At 34.8% G+C, this 19,364-nt stretch overlaps 1 protein-coding gene and 1 long non-coding RNA gene across 2 annotated transcripts in view; one reads left to right on the top strand and one right to left on the bottom strand.

Annotated features, from left to right (window-relative positions):
- Nucleotides 1-1,456: 1,456 nt before the first annotated feature.
- On the bottom strand, nucleotides 1,457-5,600 carry LOC149135046 (uncharacterized). The gene is made up of 2 exons (XR_016242250.1): nucleotides 5,461-5,600; nucleotides 1,457-2,376 (listed from the first exon to the last, which is right to left on the bottom strand). It is a non-coding gene; the product is annotated as an uncharacterized LOC149135046 (long non-coding RNA).
- LOC106873405 (TM2 domain-containing protein amaretto) overlaps nucleotides 4,339-19,364 on the top strand; it is a 49,112-nt gene continuing 34,086 nt past the window's right edge. Inside the window, exons 1-4 of the mRNA XM_014920762.3 lie at nucleotides 4,339-6,543; nucleotides 12,876-12,963; nucleotides 14,674-14,789; nucleotides 19,126-19,214. Coding sequence (XP_014776248.1) covers nucleotides 6,395-6,543; nucleotides 12,876-12,963; nucleotides 14,674-14,789; nucleotides 19,126-19,214 — 442 coding nt within the window. The 5' untranslated portion in view covers nucleotides 4,339-6,394. The remainder of the gene's footprint in view (nucleotides 6,544-12,875; nucleotides 12,964-14,673; nucleotides 14,790-19,125; nucleotides 19,215-19,364) is intronic.

A 19,364-nucleotide genomic window follows, 5' to 3' on the forward strand; every position in this document is an offset into this window, starting at 1 on the left:
ATTAGAAAGGATTGTTCTGAGAACCAGTTACTCTTTTGTTGATAAACATGTTTTACTGCTGCACATTAAAGAATTTCACAATACACTCAGTGTGGAAAAGTTAACTCTTGTGTTTATGTTTCCTATAATGCAGCTAGCTTATGTCCAGAAAACTGTTGGTGTTCTTATTAATACAGTACTTGAATATCAATCTACAACATTTCCTGTCTCACACTCAATGACCAGATATCTTCCCACAAATATCTTTTTATCAGGCCAGTAATTAGGAGACAGAAGTGTACTTCAGAAATTTATTTTAGCATATAATATTAGAATCAATCCTACTACATGGCATCTTGCACAAATGTCTTCTACAAAAGCCTTGTGAGTTAAACATGGTAGACAGAAACTGTGAAAGCTCACTAAAATGATTGTTCCTATTCTTGAATGGTAGATGAAGTCCAATACCCAGTTTAATGTCACAACCAGTCAACTTAAGCTGACTTTGTGTGTAAGCATTTGGGCTATTTATACTTATAACTGTCTTTCACTTGTCTCAGAGACCATGTAAAAAATTAACTCCTGCTGTCCTTTTTCTGATTTAAGCATAAAAAAACAAATACATCATAGAATCTAAATTAATGGGCAAAGAAAAAACTTCATGAGGATTTCATAGTATCTGTGGGTGTACTGATTTTGGTGATTGTTCTTTTCTTTTGTTGATCTTGTCACCTCTTGAGTAGACCTCTAAGCAGAGGTTGTTGGTTAAATGGAGCTAAATCACCATGGTCTTTTTCAGGACCTCCTAGAATGGTGGGAGGAAAGAAAGAAGTTTTCTTGGTATTACAAACTTGGCTCATGTTCTTGCAACTGAGTATATTCTGCTAAACACACAAAAAGCTCATATATGCATTACTAATCTATTCTTGAAAATATTAGAAATATTAGTTTCACAAGGAAATAAAAGAGAACTAAATACATTTGCAGGAAACAGAAAAATAAAAATAAATTTCATATACATTTTAGAGTCAATGTGACATTGGCTTAAAAGTAGATTTTTCAAGTCAAAATGTAAATGAATCAATAAAATTAATATTTCAAGAACACCAAAGAATCTTACCCATTTACTGTACTATGCTGCCTGTATTGTAATGCCATTATACCCCTCTGATTATCTCATCTCTAACATTTGCTCCCTTCTCCCTGTGCCATACTCTTGTGTAATGAGGGATGGCACTAGACCTGCTTGCATTCACTCTCCTTCATACCACTATCCTGTCCTCGATATACTTGGCAATCAATCTTTCTGTACAAAGTATCAACATCACTTCTCTTCTTTTCCACCCCCATCCAATCATTTTGTTTTTACTATCATACTCTTGTTCCTTTTACCCAATCATCCTGGTTTTCTTTTATCTCTCTATTTAAAGAGAAATACAATTTATACACTCTTTAATCTGTGCACATTACAGATATATGTATAAATACATGCATATATTTTTTATTCAGACATAAACATGTTATTTTATTGGTTTCAGTCATTGGAATGTAGCCATACTATGATTTTAATTGATTATATTATTTTGAGCCTCTTCTTGTGGCATTTAACTATCCAGTGTAATCAAAGTCAATAATGTTTAGATCACCATTTATATTCCCTTTTCAGACAATGAAGGTGTGTTGTGGAGTCCTAGAAAGATCATGTCAGTTGCTCAGAGGACTGTCAGACTCTGTTTCTGCTTCAGTTTCAATGAAGAATAATGATATAGCCCAAGCTACTTGTGTGCAAGTTTGAAAGTACTGTGGTTAATGCATTCTCATCTGCTACTTTGCCATATCCCATAACCACATGACTTAAGATGAAGCAGATTTGTGTTGTTAGGCCTTAGGCATAAACTGGGTTTAAGTGAGCAGATCTGAGTGAAAATTACAATTTTAGATCTGTTACTAAAAACAATTTCTTGTTGCTTATGCATGTATGAAATTTTCTTTGTTTCAAATAGCTTGATAATTAATCATTTTGTTACATTTCTAGACATGCTAAAACAGGTAATTTGAAATTTTCTTGTACCTGAGAATTCTACAAGTTGAAGAAATTTAATATTTTCAGTAGTGGCTTATGAAGTACAGTTGAAATATCAGGGAGATTATACAGTAATCTGAAACTGACATAGAATTAAAATATTTGCTGAAAACTGCTTGAAAAGTGAGAATATCTGAATTTTGGTAAAATTCATCTGAGCATTTGTGTTAGGACAGTCTTAGCTTTCTCAATAGCTTTAGTGTTAGGATCTGCTTTTGGTTGTTTCAGGTCTACATAATGACGTTTAAAGGTGAAAATTTCTCAACATTTTTATGCAATTGCCTAGTATCTTCATTTAAAACCATGGAACACACCTAGAAATATATGAAATTATGCACATTTGAAATTTTTGTTTAAAATGTTTTTCAGGGCTGTCTGTTTAATGCATAATGCCAACATCAGTTAATATTAACTTAACATACTGAGTTCAAATTCTGCTGAGGTTGAATTTACTCTTCGTCCTTTTGGGGATCAATAAAATAAGTACTAGTTGAGCACTAAGGTTGATGTAATTGACTTACTCCTTCCCCCCAAATTGCTGGTCTTGTGCCAAAATTTGAAACCAATGTTAACCTAACATGATAAATTTGGGCTGGGGATTAGTATCTCTTTAGAATTAGCTTTATCAAGGGAATTTTGAAGTCAACATTAGGTTAAGTTTTATGGTTAGTGACAGGTTTAGTATGTGACCAAATATTAGATTAGAGGTTGATTCCATTTCAGAGTAGTTTTGTGTTTTGTTATGGGTGACAACTGATGTTTAGAAATTAGTGTTGTCTATGACATCTTCATTTGAAACATTAACAGGAGTTTTTGCTTAAAAAAAAGGGAGGATATCTAAAAGTCCCAATGCATTAGGTTAAAGATAGGTTTTCATTTTGAGATAAGTTTTGCATGATGTTTAGTTTCAGCTTCATTGGGGTAAGTTTTAAATTACACTTATGTAGAATTAGGTTTAGGTTCAAGCTTACGATTAGAATTAAAGTAAGTGAAAGTTTATGATTTTTGTTGATCTTAAGGATATGGTAATGTTTACGAGTTAGAGTAGGGTTAGGTTTAGTCTTGTCTTCAAGTGTACTTTTAGGCTGAGTATTAGGTTTCAAGTAATTCAGATGGATAGTTTATGTTTATTTTATGAAAAAGTTAAAAATAATCTTCTTCAAATGACAATTTTCTAAAATAATTTCTTTTAGAAATTGGAAATGTCAACTAAAACATATCTGAAAGAAAATTAAAATTTTAGATCTCGTTGAAACAATTGTGAATTGTTAAAGTGGGAATTTTCATAGTTTCAAAGCAGGTATGAAAATTTCTCTTATTTCAGATATCTTGAGAATTATTCCATTTCACTTGAAATGTGTTCACATCTACAGGATATAGAAAAATCATCTTGTTTCAAATCTACAAAGGAAATTTGTTAGATTCTACTTTAGAAAATATAGAATGATACAAATGATAACTTTGTAATCAACAAGCGGAAGCTTTTGTTCAACTGCAGAAAATATAGAAAGTATACAAATTATTATTTTGGAATTTTGTCTTCACTCAGAGTACATTAAAATTTTCCTACCCTTTTAGATTACACTAACTTTAAAACTGAGCATCATCTTCAACATAACAGTAAGTGAAGAGGAACTCTAATCCAATACTTAAAGCTAAATTTAAATCCATAAATGAAAACCAAATTCCATTTCAAACACAACTTAACTTTATCACTCAAAACAACTCTTGCAACCTAGGAAGGTTAGCATTTGATTTCTGTGTAGTTTTATTTTGTGTTAGGGGTGCAAAATTTCGTTTTTACATTTGATGGTTGCATGCATTTGTAGGCCATTGGAAATGTTATGAATCTTTTCATTGTTATCACTGATTCGAAATTAAATAACATGCAATAATTTCCAACTTATTTTTATAGTCTCTTAGAATGTTTTTGTGTTCATTACATTATGGAAGCCTTAAAGATAAGGTACAGACTATTGTTAGGTTCAATATATTTTAGCATTAACATCTAGGACTAAGTATTAGGTTTGGTATTGTCTTTAAGATTTAAGGTAAGCCTTAGGAATATCATAAGTTTTGAGGGTAAGCATTATATCAAGTCATCCCATAAGTTCTGTCCGATTTTACCTTTTTTAAAATTGAATGAAATTTAATAGTACTTTAGAATGCCTAATGGAATTAAAAATTATTTTTATGCATTTGTGTACATTTAAACTAATTAAATATTATTTTACAGAATAATAGAATTAAAATTTCTTTGATTAAAACCCTTTCTAACATGGAAGTATGCAAAGAGCATTTGAGGCACATAATGCTTTATGAGTACAAAAAAGGAAACTCTGCAGCCAAAGCAACTCAAAACATACACTCAGTTTATGGGAAAGAATGCTTGAATGAAAGAACTTGCAGAAGATGGTTTGCAAAATTCAGAAGTGGAGATTTCAGCCTTGAAGATGAAGATCAAACAGGACGTCCAGTTGAGTTTGATGATAAGCTCCTTGAGGCATTACTTGAAGAAAATCCTGCATTATCAGTTGAAGAATTAGCAATAAAGCTTAGTTCAAACCATGCAACTGTTCATCGTCATCTTCAACAACTTGGAAAGGTTCCTAAACTTGGAAAATGGGTGCCTCATGAATTGTCTGAAAGCAACTGCAAATCCCAAGTTGACATCTGCTCTTCTCTCCATTCTCGCAAACTCATTTCACCCTTTTTGAATAGACTTGTGACTGGTGAGGAAAAATGGAACTTCTATTTGAAATGCTAAATGTCATAAACAGTGGCTTGGTAAAAGGGAAAAAGCTCAACCACAACCAAGAAGGGAACTTCATGGGAAAAAGGTTCTTCTCTCTATCTGGTGGGATTGCAAATGATTCAATTATAACTTTGATTCGGTCGTCATCAATTTCAGTAGGGCCACCAGAACATTGGTAATTTTTGAAGAAAAAATCTCCAGAACGGAATTTTTAAAACCATTTCTGACATGTGCGTTCTGTTAAGCAATCAACACCATAAACTTCACACATCTCTTTTGTGAGCCTCAGCAGCTTTCTTGCCTTTACGGAATTAAAAAAGCAAAATATGGTGAAAATGTTTGTTTTTGCACTCCATTTTAAAATTGATACTGAACTAACAGCTGTAAACAAAATCACGCGCAATTTGCTTCTAAAGTAAGCTAAAAGTAACGGCTATCAAATGTCAAAAGGAAAAAAATCACAACATTGGCAAAAGACATTTAAAAAAATCGTAACTCTATTTGCTAAAAATGAAATTACTTTCTTGCCGACCTAATACATCCTCAAAAACGTAGCTCAGCAAAATTTCATAAAAAATTAAGCAATTTTTATAAAGTTATGAGGATGCAAAGTCAAAAGGAGCACAAAACTTTAGCATATAACCTTTTGTTTTCAACTCAGTGTATTCGTGTTTAGAATGAAGGACGTTTCCATGAAGTATTTTCCTCTCGATGTATTGTAGATGTTCATAACCAGCGTCTTCTATTCCTGAATATTCCTATTCTGGCTAAGTGAACAGGATATACTTCAATGAGGCCTAAGACAAAAATATGTCTGTTCACTCAGATTTCTATTGCCTACGTCAATGATTCCTAACCATTTTGCACCACAGACCGGGAAACCACGCACTTGTTATAGTTAGCTTCTGGGTTTAATTTATTGGTGCATGAACAAAACTATGGCTTAGACAATCTCGGGAAAGAAGTACAGACGGAAGTGGTAATTTTTCACAACAAAATACTATGCAGACTGCGATAGTTAATAAAATAAAAATAAAATCTTAAAATTTACTCTTCGGGCACTAAAAAGGGTAATTTTTCAGATTAACACCCGCACGATCTTCACTAGGGTGTTAGGGTTAGTGTTTAGGGTTACGGTTAGGGACGGAATTCCCTAACTCTAACTCTAAAACTAACCCTAACCCTAACACTCTAGTGAAGATCGTGCGGGTGTTAATCTGAAAAATTACCATAAAATGTTCACGACCTGGTCTATATTATCGAAAAATTTCGAGTTATCTCCCCTATTTTATTTATTTGTTTATTTTCAAACGTAATAAACTGCTGTAGAGGAAGTGGTTCACGCTAGTATTATCTCGGTTGATAGAACTCACTACAATGGACATGTGAGACCTTACTTATTTCTATTTAGTATGTAGAAAACTTCCTTGGGTGTCATTTTTCTGCAGCAATATTGTTGATTTATAAGCCATTGGGGACAATGGCTATAACTACAGTGCAAGAAAGCAGTAAACACGGGTAAACGTTGAAAGGAATTAAATATTTGGGTAAATATAAGTTGAGTCCCCTTAATTCTCATGGCTGGACATTGGATTGTTTTCATTCCGATATTTTCGGTTTTCATTGATGCTTGTCATGGACTCTCTTTTACCGACAAAGAAAAATGTATGAATGAATCTTGTGGAGCATATAAACCATACAGTCCATTAATTCTTTGTTCGTATCTGTGAGTATAAACACTTCCTTGAAGGAAAACGTGGATTTTTTCCCTCTTAATTTCGTTTTAATTTAAATCTTTTTATTTAATCAGTTTCTGTACTCCAATAATTCCGTTCCGATTTAATAAAGCATAATAAATATTAAAATTTCAAAATTTATAATGCTCGGTTAAAGGGACATTACAAGCTACTGTGGTTTCTTACATGTATTTATGTATATCAGTCGTAACCCCAACTCACGTAAGCTGTCGATCTGAGAAAAATTATATTTAATAATGATTAGATAATTAAAAAACTGTATATATTCGGATATGTGGTAATATAAACAATGCTAGCTGGTGACGATTTTTTTAAAAGATCAGTGTGATGAATTCATACAAAACCAATATATTAAAACCAGTGTCAATTAAACGAAACAACAAACAACCATTATCGTACATTTTATTTACAAAATAACTTGATTAATCTGAATGAATCGAATAAGTGTTTACCAACTAGTTATAGTTATTTCGCGGGCCACCTACTCTTTAATAAAAATATCATCTAAAAAATAAATTCGTTTATAAAGCACGTCTAGAGCTAGCTAAAGGAAAATGACAACGTAAACATGACAGCAGGCCGAAATTGAAAATTGTCGACCATGTGAAGAGTGGACTTGGAATACTTTTGATCATTTCCTATGAAGGTTGTCGCATCTACCATAAGTCAGCAAGTGTTGATTGGTCTAGCCATATTCACAAATGCTTTTTGATACCTTTTTTGGCGACACTTTTCCTTTTATGGAGATACATTAGGTTGTGATTTTGAACAAGGAAAAATCTAAGAGCTATGGTTCAAAACCCAGCAGGGACCTCGCTACAATAGTCCTCTTGCAGTGATTTTGTTATGCCACAAACGAAATGAAAATAGACAGTAAAAAACTTTTTTTAGCAATTAAAATGAGCAATTACATTACAGAAAGCTTAAGTGCAAAAAGTTGACAATATCCACAAAATTCTACAAAGTAGTCTAATATACTTATAGAATGTTGTACCACAAAAACAGAATTATACATAGTAGTAATGTCTTTCTTTAGGAACAATATCTTTGTGTGCTGAGAATGTCTCTATGTATAAGTGAATTTGATGTGTGTGGAAATACTGTTGGCTGTATTTGCATTAGTGGAAGCTTTTTAAATTCAGTCAATAGGGTGAGACAAATTGTGAAGAGCAGGAAAAGGCTGAGTGTCTGTTAAGCAGGCACAAAAGGGTCATTGATGAATAGTAGAAATATGTCATCAAATATGGTTTGTGGAAGCAAGCATAGGAACAAGATGGAATTCTAAAGTACTGACACAGATTTCCATGGTTGTGATAGTTCTTCATCCAAATCTTGATCTATAGGAGTATTTATCAGATCCATAAAATCACCAGAGTGCAATGAATTCACATGCACTCAAGATAAGGCATGTTGAGCAATAATTTGAACCCTTAATATAATGAATGTACACAGTAGACTATCATACAAAATCAAGGCACCTAATTTCCTTTGGAGCATGTTTATCTTATGAAGAACTTAAGTTAATGTCTAATGCAATACTAGTCAGTTTCAAATGCTTCAAGGACAAAAAAAAAAAAATAAAATAAAAAAACTCTAAAGGTTGCCAGGAATGCTGAGTAAATTGTTGTAAAAATCCCACCAATTTCTTTGTCAGAAGCATCCCCCAATGGAAAAAAGGGGATGCATCTGGTATCAGTGAGTTAAGAAAGTAGCCTTGAATAATTTTGCTTGATGACTGTAAATCTTCCTAAACAATGTCTTCTGTTTTTTTTTTTGTGATTACATAATTTGGATTTAGAGTAACTCATCTCAGTACAGTGCAGAATAAAATTTTGGTAGAAATTCATTAAGTCATGAAATTTATGTAATTTTCATCAAGAAGTGGAAGCTGGAAACTGCACAATTGTTGATAAATCATTAATATTAGCAAACATGAAATTGAAACAGTGAGTCACTTCATGAATAAATCCTTGCAAGGAATTTACAGAAGTTCAGGGCCCAAAAGGCCTTCTGACAGATTCATATAATCCATGAGCTGTGAGAATAGCTGTCCTGTAAATGTCAAATGCTTTTGCTGAGAACTGACATGTATTTAGCTATCTCTAGTTTAATTAAAATAGGTATAGCTGTTTGCAAAGTTGGAGCAAGGATTTCAGTAGATGGAGAAGACACAGGGCTAATAATGTTTTCATACACATCATCAAATTCATCTATACATACAGACATTCACAGCACACAGAGATAGTGTTCCTAAAGAAAGACATTACTAGCTGTTGATGAACAGTATTCAACTATATAATAAATATAAAGAATGTTCTGTAATGGTATTTGAATATAAACTCAGCAACTTGAAGCTGGTGTGTGGTGCAGAAACAAATGTTGTGATCTAGTATTGAAGCCTGTTATCATCCATCCTAATGTTGTATTATCCTTGTGTGTGTGTGTATACACATACACTGTGGAGGCACAATGGCCCAGTGTTTAGGGCAGCGGACTTGTGGTTGTAGGAGCGCGATTTTGATTCCCAGACTGGGCGTTGTGAGTGTTTATTGAGCGAAAACACCTAAAGCTCCATGAGGCTCCGGCAGGGGGTAGTGGCGAACCCTGCTGTACTCTCTCACCACAACTTTGTCTCACTCTTTCTTCCTGTTTCTGTTGTATGTGTATTTCAAAGGGCCAGTCTTGTCACACTCTGTGTCACACTGAATCTCGCCAAGGACTACGTTAAGGGTACACATGTCTGTGGAGTGCTCAGCCACTTGCACATTAATTTCACGAGCAGACTGCTCCATTGATCAGATCGACTGGAACATTCGTTGTCGTAACCAACGAAGTGCCACATATACACTAAAATAGAGATAAATACCATTCCTCCATGTGATTGGCTTGAAAAATTAAGATATTAAAATATTTTTCTTAACATGAAACCAATGGTAGCTTTAATACACAAATAAAGAAATTCTATCCACCAATGCAGTGTTGAGCACTCGTTTTCATTGTTTAAATGTATATATATATATATATATATATATATATATATATATATATATATATATATATATATATATATATATATGTATATAGGCACAGGAGTGGCCGTGTGGTAAGAAACTTGCTTCTCAACCACATGGTTCCAGGTTCAGTCCTACTGTGTGACACCTTGGGCAAGTGTCTTCTACTATTGTCTCGGGCCGACCAAAGCCTTGTGAGTGGATTTGGTAGACAAAAGCTGAAAGATGCATGTTGTGTGTGTATATATATATATATATATATATATATATATATATATATACATATATATATATATATATATATATATGTGCATGTGTTTATCTCCCTGCCATCGATTTGTGTGTTTACATCCCTGTAACTTAGTGGTTCGGCAAAAGAATTCAATAGAATAAGTACTAGGTTTACAGAGAATAAGTCCGGGGGTCGATTTGTTCGACTACAGGCAGTGCTCCAGCATGGTTGCAATCAAATGACCAATACAAGTAAAAGAAAGTAAAAGAATATATAGATATATATATTTTTTCATTGTGTTAATAATGAAGCAACTAAATGAAACATGTAGCTAAGATGTTAACCATACAACTATGTAACAAAACAATATTTATCCCCATACAAGAAAAATGCTGAAAATCTCATTTTCTAGAAGTTACAGTCAAAACAGTTATTTACTGTGGCTAAGTGTTTGGCTGTATGGGAAGTTATCAGGCACAACATTATATTATTGTTGATATTGGCTTGTAGAAAATGTCCAGTAGTCACCAGTTGTTTAGTTGCCAATTTTGTGGTGATGTTGCATCATTCATTTAGTAGTAGCATGCAGGTAACAATTCTAATTTTTGGATCAAATTTTTATTGTAGTATTATCATTCCCAAGTGTATTTTTTTCCTTCTTGATTTGCTTCTTTTTCTTCATCAGGTCTCCAGTTTTAGTTATAGTAAATTTAGAAATCGCAGCAGTTTGCACGTTGAATCAGCAAATTAATTAGACATGTTGGGTTAGTAATTAACATGTGTAGTCAGATTCACTGTAAATACCAGGTCAGTACTGAAGTCAAGATGCTGGGTCTTTTCTTCAACAGCTCTTTTCTCTTTTCTTTGATGGGTTGTTTCTATCAGGGTCACCAATTTTTTGTATGGTTGTTATGTCATATGTTCTTTGTTAGCTATTCACAATATTAGATAGGTTGCATGTGAAGTCAATGACCAAAGCAAAATTTAACTGAGTTTTCAAATATATCATTAACCCACTTCATTTAGATTTACATGGATATATCCAATAAGTTAATGGAACAGTGTTCAATGAATATAATTCTTACGAATCTTGAAATACAACATACTAGATGATATTATGAAAGTAGAGTATAGTCCTGACTTTCATTAATTTGGAAAAGTACTTAACAGGGTAACATACTAAGTAATTTGGTGCCCATTGAGGAAACTTGGTGTAGATGAATAACTTGTGAGGATTGTACAAGCCATGTACAGAGATACAGGAAGTAAAGAGATAGTTGGCAACAATTTTAGTGTGAAGGTGTGACCTCATCAAAGTTCAGTCCTCAGCTCTCTCCTATTCATCATTGTTCTACAGACCATCACAGAAAAGTTTAACACTGGCTGTCCATGGGAAGTCCTATATGTTGGTGACTTAGTTCTTATTGCTGCATCTATAGGTGAATTGTATTGGACATTCCAAGCATAGAAGCTAAACTTGGATTCAAGAGGCTCCAGGGTAAACTTAACAAAGATTAATGTTTTTGTAAGTAGGAAGAAGACAAAATCCTGGTATGTTCAGGGAAATGACTTGTTCAAGATACAGAAAAGGAGTGAGTATAAACTCCATATGCTGTACCCAATGTAAGCTATGGGCACATGAAGGTTGTAGTGGAATCACTGGCAGGCTATCAGAGAATGTAAGATTCATAGGTGACAGATGCTTTGCAGTAGAAATACTGGAAGCATGCCAGAAATAGTTTCTCTTAAATGTATAGATGGCTCATTAGAAGTAATCAATAGCTTTTGTTACCTAGGAGATGTAATTAGCTCGGGAGGTGGTTGTTCTGAAAATATAGTAGCCAGAATAAGAACAGGCTGGAGAAAGTTCAAGGAGCTACTACTATTGCTAGCAACAAAACTTTTTTTTTCCTTAGAGTGAAGGGCATGTTGTATGATGTCTATGTTAGAACTGAAGTGTGGCATGATAGTAAAACATTTGCTTTGAATGCAGAGAAGACTGGAAAGAAATGAAGTGAGCATGCTCCATTGGTTGTGCAATGTAAGTGCATGAAAGGCATAGTATAAATGTTTTGAGAAAAAAAACAGCATAATAGGAATCAGGTGTTGTGTGCAAGAAAGAAGACGGCACTGTTTGGACATATGATGCCAGTTGTATAAAGAAGTGCTGATTACTTAATGTGGATGGAGCTTGCAGAAGAGAGACCCAAGAAAATATGAGATGAAGTGGTAAAGGCTGACCTCAGAACCTTGAACCTCATTACTGGTGATATGCAGTTCTTGAGAAGATTTACTCACCTCGGTGAAACAATTTTAGGTAGCACTGTGTGTATATATCATCATCATCATCATCATCCTTATCATCATCATTATTTAATGTCCATTTTCCATGCTGGCAAGGTTGGATGGTTTGACAGGAGCTGACCATCTGAAGGGCTACTCAGGCTCCCTGTCTGTGTTGGTGTGGTTTCTATGGATGAATGCCCTTTACAGAGTGTACTTGGTGCATTTATGCAGCACCAGCAAGTGGTTTTTACATGGCACCAGCACTTACGAGCCCAAGAGATTAGGGATGTTCAGCAGGAGAGGGTTGCAGGGGAAAAGCCCGTATACAAGGACAACCACACTTTTACTTAGCTTGACGTGTCTGCACAACTAGGCCCTTTGCCCGATTTCCTTCCTTTTCAAGACACTCCCACCATCCACACCTTTCCAAACTGCAGCTCTTCCTTGATACACATTATTTTCAATCTATTGCTTTCACTGTAGCTTATGATAACAGTCAGGTTTCTGTATATTTTCTTAGCTGGCACACTTGCTTTCTTGTCATTCGAAATATGTAGTTTTATTCCAGGGCCCTAGCCATTGTTCGTGGACATGTTTTCATTTCTCATGAGTTTATTGTTACAAGTAGTTAGTGTAAAAATACAAACATTCATAATTATCTCTTTTTTTAAATATTATAGTGTTGTTTATCATAATTTACTCTAACATGGATTTCTAATTGTTTTAATTTTTATAATTGTCATTTCGAAATATTTGTTTCATTTGCTTGTAGGCCAATGGAATTTCTGAATTGTAGTCCACCTCAAGATCTTGAAGAAAATGAAACTGCTCGTGAAATGTTGGGTTATGGTTGTACCAAAGTAAGAAACTGATCACTTGCCTTGATATTCTTTTTAATAAAATTTACTAAATTTGATGTAGAAAAAATAATACAATTTAACATTTTCCCTTTTGTACATTAATGAATTTTCATTGTTAATTGATTGCATGCACAGTCTTATATAAGTGGTTCTTGCCATCTACTCTTTAACATTTGCATCTGAGCATTTTTCACATGTAACATAGACTTTTATGTGGTATCTGGACAAAACCTCAATAACATCCTGTAATTTAAACATGACAACCTTGTCTCATTCAATGGCACTAAGACATATACACTACATGTACCAAGAAAACAACTAGAACATAATACTGTTGCTTTTCATTAAGAGCACTCATGATCTTTAATGACATCATGAATTAAAAAATAAGATCAAAATCACACTTTAGTCTTTATTTAGAACTGATGAATGAATTGAGAAGAATGTTATGAAATATTTTGTGAAATAATTGATTTTATAGGGAATGTACTAAATATTGGAGAGGAGAATAAGGCTTAAAATTAGGACCTAACTGTATTTCAGATGCAGGCTTGGCTGTGTGGTAAGTTTCCTTCCCAACCATATGGTTCTGGGTTCAGTCCCACTGTGTGGCACCTTGAGCAAGTGCCTTCTACGATAGCTCCTGGCCAATCAAAGCCTCTTAACATATGGCTGTCATACTCCACCCCCTACTCCTGCTCATGATCAGAGATGCACATAGTCAGCCACTGAGGGACAGCAAATAAGTGGTATTGAGCAGAATATTTGCTGTAGCCCATCTTTTACATCAAGACAAAACATGTATATGATAACACTTCCAATCAGTTAACATCAGGATATTCTGCACAATGAACTTGACATGATGAGAATTTCTGCTTGGTGGGTACCACATCTTCTGACATCTGATCAAAAGCACACCAAGCTGATCACACCACAGGAAAATATGACATTGTTTGAGGCAGATCCAGTTAGTTTCCTTGAATGCTTTCTAAGCCAGAATGAGTGTTGTGTCCCTCATTTTGAGCCAGAGACAAAGAGGCAATCCATACAGTGGAAACACCACTCCTCACCTGTTCCTGAGAAGACCAAGGTTGTTTCATCTGCAGAGAATGTGACAGCCTTAGTTTTTCGGGATGAAAAAGGCATTGTCTTCGTTGACTATCTTCAAAAGGGCCACACCATCAATGGAGAGTACTAACTTGCTGAGGCAGTTACAAAAGGCTATCAAGACCAAGTGCTCTGGAAAACTGACAAAGGTGGTCTTGTTTCATCAGGTCAGTGCTCCAGTATACAAGTCCTTAGTTTCAGTGGCTGCTGTGCATGACTGCGGTTTTGAACTAGTTGATCATCCTCCTTGTTCTCCTGATTTGGCCCTGTCTGACGGTCATCTGTTTCTCAGCATGAAAAAACACTTGACTGGGAATCAACATTGCAATGATGATGATGTTATATCTGCTGGTGATAGCTTTTTTGACCGAGATGAAAGCTTCTTTACCAAACAGATTCAAGCACTGCAACACTGATGGAAGAAGTGTGTGGATTGCAAGGGGGGACTATGTTGCAAACTAAACCTTATTTGGTCACATTCCATGAGAGTATCTTTGTCAGCCAATGAACTTTTCAGCTGACCCTTGTATGATTAGAATATATTATTTTCCCATCTATTAATGTAGGAGTTTAAAAGCATTTTTATTTTTGATTTATATTTAGTGGGGCGGACGTCGTTATGAAGATGTTCAAAAGACTTCAGTATGGTGTACTGCCTTAGAAGGTATTGAGTGTTTTGGTAACAGAAAATTCCTGAAGGGTGGTTTCCCGTGTATCAAGTAAGTGATTATTGTGCTTTTTTTTTATTATAAAAAAATACTAATGTCTTTTGTTTGGTAAGTTATCTGATCTGAGTTAGTTTGTTGAAATTAAAACTTTTGCATAAGGGTAGTTACATTAATGGCACGAACAGTATCAATAAAATACAGTGTTTTAAAACAGTGCAATTGTAACATGTTTTAATAGAATATATACATGGTAAATCTTTTGATTAAAAAATAGATTGGCTATCTATTGAGAAGAATGTAAGCATTTTCTATTTTGAAGTTCAGCATTTTTTTTTTAATCATATGGTCTGTTTATGTTGCATTGAGAAAGTACATAGAATATAGGAACTTGTAATTTGCATAAAGTATTGTCATATAAGGATAATTGTATCAGAAAGTAATGAAAGTCTCTTAACTGTAAAATGTGGAGAAAAACAACTTTATTTTCAGCATGGCTGTGTAGTAAGAAGTTTGCTTCCCAACTACATGGTTTTAGGTTCAGTCCCACTGTCTGGCACCTTGGGCAAGTGTCTTTTACTATGGACTTGGGCCAACCACAGTTTAGAATAATAAATGTGCTTCAGCATGCTTTGATAAAAATGTATGTCTAGAAATGAAAGTTTTTGGCTTCTTGTGTTGGGGAGCGGGGTGCACTACAAATAATTTTGTTATTTATAACACTAGCTTAAATAAATAAGTTTGATTGACATAAGTTAGTTTCTGTGAGTGGGAAGTGGGGCTTTATTGAGCAGTAGATCAAACACACTGTTTTGTTTAATGCTATTACCTTGACTCAATGTGGAAGCATCTATCTGGTTGCTTGACCTACATGAAGAAGTAAACAAATCTCCTTCAAAATCACATCCTGTCTTTTCAAAAGGACATATTTGATATTGTGGTCCAAGATATATTATGTCTTAATAAATGACAGGATGGTGTTAACTGGAATACATTTGGTTATTGTTATGCTTGATCATAGTTAACTTAATTATAATCCACAACCTGTATCTGTCTCTCTATAACCTTTTCATCATACAACACAAGATCACCTCCTCCAATGCCTCCTCCCCTCTTGAATTTTTTTTGTCTTGCAAGTACTTGGTGACCCCGTCAGTGCAGGTGCAACTTAAAAGCACCCAGTCCACACTGTAAAGTGGTTGGTGTTTGGAAGGGAATCTAGCTGTAAAAACCTTGCCAAAACTGGCCTTGTCTGTGCTTGTGCCACATGAAAAACACTACTCACCTCGCCTGTGCTTTTGCCACGTAAAAAGCACTAAGTCCATTCTGCTGAGTGGTTGGTGTCAGGAAGAGCATCCAAATGTAAAAATCCTGCCAAAACAGTCACAGACGTTTGGTGCAGGCTTCTTCCTGGCTGGCTCTTGTGAAGCTGTCCCACCCATGCTAGCATGGAAGGCAGACATTAAATGATGATGATGATGAACAACAATGCTGGCCTTTGAGTGCTTTTAGTAGAGCTCATTTTGTTGTAAACATTTGGAGCAGACCTTACCCATGTCTTTCATACAAATGTTCAGTCTGAGCATGGATTGCATCAATTTCATTTGTGTTGGTAGGTTTACGGTGATCATAGGTATTGTGTTGCTTCTTTTGAGTAACTTCTGAAAAAGTCTGAGAAGTACAAAAAAGCTGTAAGTTAAATTACCTTTGAAATCAATTAAGCATAATATGAATTTAAAGGAAAGAGTTAAAAAAATATACTTAGATGTAAGCTAGGAAGCTTTTTACATTTTCATTTTGTTATTTTATTTTTTGACATTCTCAAACTTGTGATGCAGTTGAGGCTCAGTTTCAGTTTCTGTAAGTTGACATAGAAAAAAATGTGGTCAGTGTGGAAATTCCAGAGGATTACACATAGGAAAAGAAAGGTTTGGGTAAAATGTTTAATAGGATGAAAGTATGCATAAATTTTCTGTCTCCCACTTATATTCTGTCAGTAAGAAGGAAAAGTACTTCAGAAAAAAAAAAAAAAAAAATATGGCTTCAACATCTGCAGCAAAAACAGGCCATCTAGGATCTTGGTCGCACTGAAATGAAAATCATTAACCAAGAGTAGGCTCTACAGTACAGTCTTTTTTTAATTTTATTTCTTTTTTTTTTGTAATAGATATACCATGCCACCAAGTTGGACACTAACTACTATTAGGAGTCTTGTGTGAACTTTATCCCGTTTCCTGCATTTAGACAAAGCCTCAATTTTGAGGATGCTTTAGATTACACCTTCCATTATGTGGTGCTACTGATTGTTAGAGGGGATCAGCAGTAGCCCATTGCCAGATATTCTTGGGGCGTACACTTGTGCACACTGCCTTGAGAGGCCATCCTCTCAAGACAGTACCCACAGGTTTAGGCCCCTACAATACCTGGTAAATGGCAACTCTATACTTCTATATCCTCTTCTCTCCTAGTTCATCAATGATTCAGTCATAATTACTCTTCTATTTTCAGTGAATTCTCATGATTTAATACTAAATTCTTTTATTCTTTTACTTGTTTCAGTCATTTGACTGGAGCCATGCTAGAGCACCACCTTGAAGGATGTTTTTAGTCAAACAAATTGACCCCAGGACTTACTTTTTAAGCCTAGTACTAATTCTATCGGGCTCTTTTGCTGAACCACTAAGTTACAGGGATGTAAACACACCAACACCAGTTGTGAAGTAGTGAATGGGGTGGGTGTGTGACAGCAAACACAGACACAAACACGCACACACAAACATATATACACACATACACACACATACACACACACATATATATATATATATATATATATATATATATATATATATATATATATATATATATATTTATATGTATATATATATATATATATATATATATATATATGGTCATTGTCTATTCCTTAAACAGAGTTTAACCACCTCCTGCACCTACACCTTAGCCTTTTCATGGGGTCTGATGTGGCTTTTTAAACTAGACAGTGTTTTGAAAAAACACCCACACAGATTGCACCTCTGATTTGCACTACCAATACCTGCAAGTAAGTTCTGCTCATTGTGGATCCTAACATGTCTTTTAAGACCCCCATTGGATTTGCAAACCCTCTGGCACACACCACATTCAAACATGTGCACAGATATATAATCAGAATAGCTGGATGAGGTTTGTTTTCCATGGGTTCGCAGGTGAGATTTGAGGCCAGCCAATGACAGACATGGTCTGTCACAGACTGTGCACACAAAAAGGTCCTTGTCATTCACCTTCTCAGTCTTTACATTTTTCCTTAAATATCTCTTGAGCCCTGCTTGCATCATCCTGGCCTCTTCAAATGCCTTCACTCCACTCCACAGCCTTGTTCGCCATCCTACTCGATCTGAAGCGAGGGCTTCTATATCTTTTGGAGCCATTTCAATTGACTTCATAGCAGTCCTTATGCCATCCTTAAACCTTTTTTTAGGTTTATGCCGATAACGTTTCCCCTCTGCAAGCTCACCATAAAACAGCTGTTTTGGCATGCGTTCATCTGCCATTCGAACAATATGGCCACACCATCTCAATTGGTTCCTCAAAATCATGGCTTTAATGAATTTATATATATATATATATATATATATATGTATATATATATATATATATATATATATATATAGGTGCCTGCGTGGTTGTGTGGTAAGATACTTGCTTCCCCATCACATGGTTCTGGGTTCAGTCCCACTGTATGGCACCTTTGGCAAATGTCTTCTGCTATAGCCTCGGACTGACCAAACCATGAGTGGATTTGGTAGATGGAAACTAAAAGAAACATGTCATACATACATACATACACACACACACACACACACACACACATATATATATATATGTATATGTTTATGTGTCTATGTTTGCCCCTCCACCCCACATCGCTTGACAACTGATGTTGGTGTGTTTACCTCCCTGTAACTTAGCAGTTCAGCAAAAGAGACAATAGAATAAGTACTAGGCTTACAAAGAATAAGTCCTGGGGTTGATTTGTTTGACTAAAGCCGGTGCTCCAGCATGGTTGCAGTTAAATGACTGAAACTAGCAAAATATATATATATATATATATATATATATATATATATATAATGGGATTCTTTCAGTTTCCATCTACCAAATTTACTCACAAGGCTTTAGTTGGCATGAGGCTATAGTAAAAGACACTTGCCCAAGGTGCCATGCAGAGGAACTGAACCCAGAACAATGTGGTTGGGAAGCAAGCTTCTTTGTCTTTTAAGAAGAAATTTGTCTTAAATGAAATATTGAAATTCAAAAAATGCTAGCGAGTTTTGAAAAGCAATTTTTGCATGAAAGTTTCTTCACAGTTTTCTCTTCTTCTTTACAGGTACAATGGTCATTACTTCCTTACAACCTTAATATATTCTGTATTGTTGGGTTTTCTTGGAATGGATCGATTTTGTTTAGGACATACAGGTTTGTGTCAAGGATTTCTTTTTAATAATTTAAAAAAATTTTATTGAATTTCTTTTACATTTATATGACAATTCTATTTCTTTATCATCATCATCATCATCATCATATGTCCACTTACCAGATAGTTTGACCAGAACTGGTAAGCCGGAG

This window comes from Octopus bimaculoides, chromosome 6 (genome assembly GCF_046866305.1).
Source record: "Octopus bimaculoides isolate indiv1 chromosome 6, ASM4686630v1, whole genome shotgun sequence".
NCBI classification, from domain to species: Eukaryota; Metazoa; Mollusca; class Cephalopoda; order Octopoda; family Octopodidae; genus Octopus; species Octopus bimaculoides.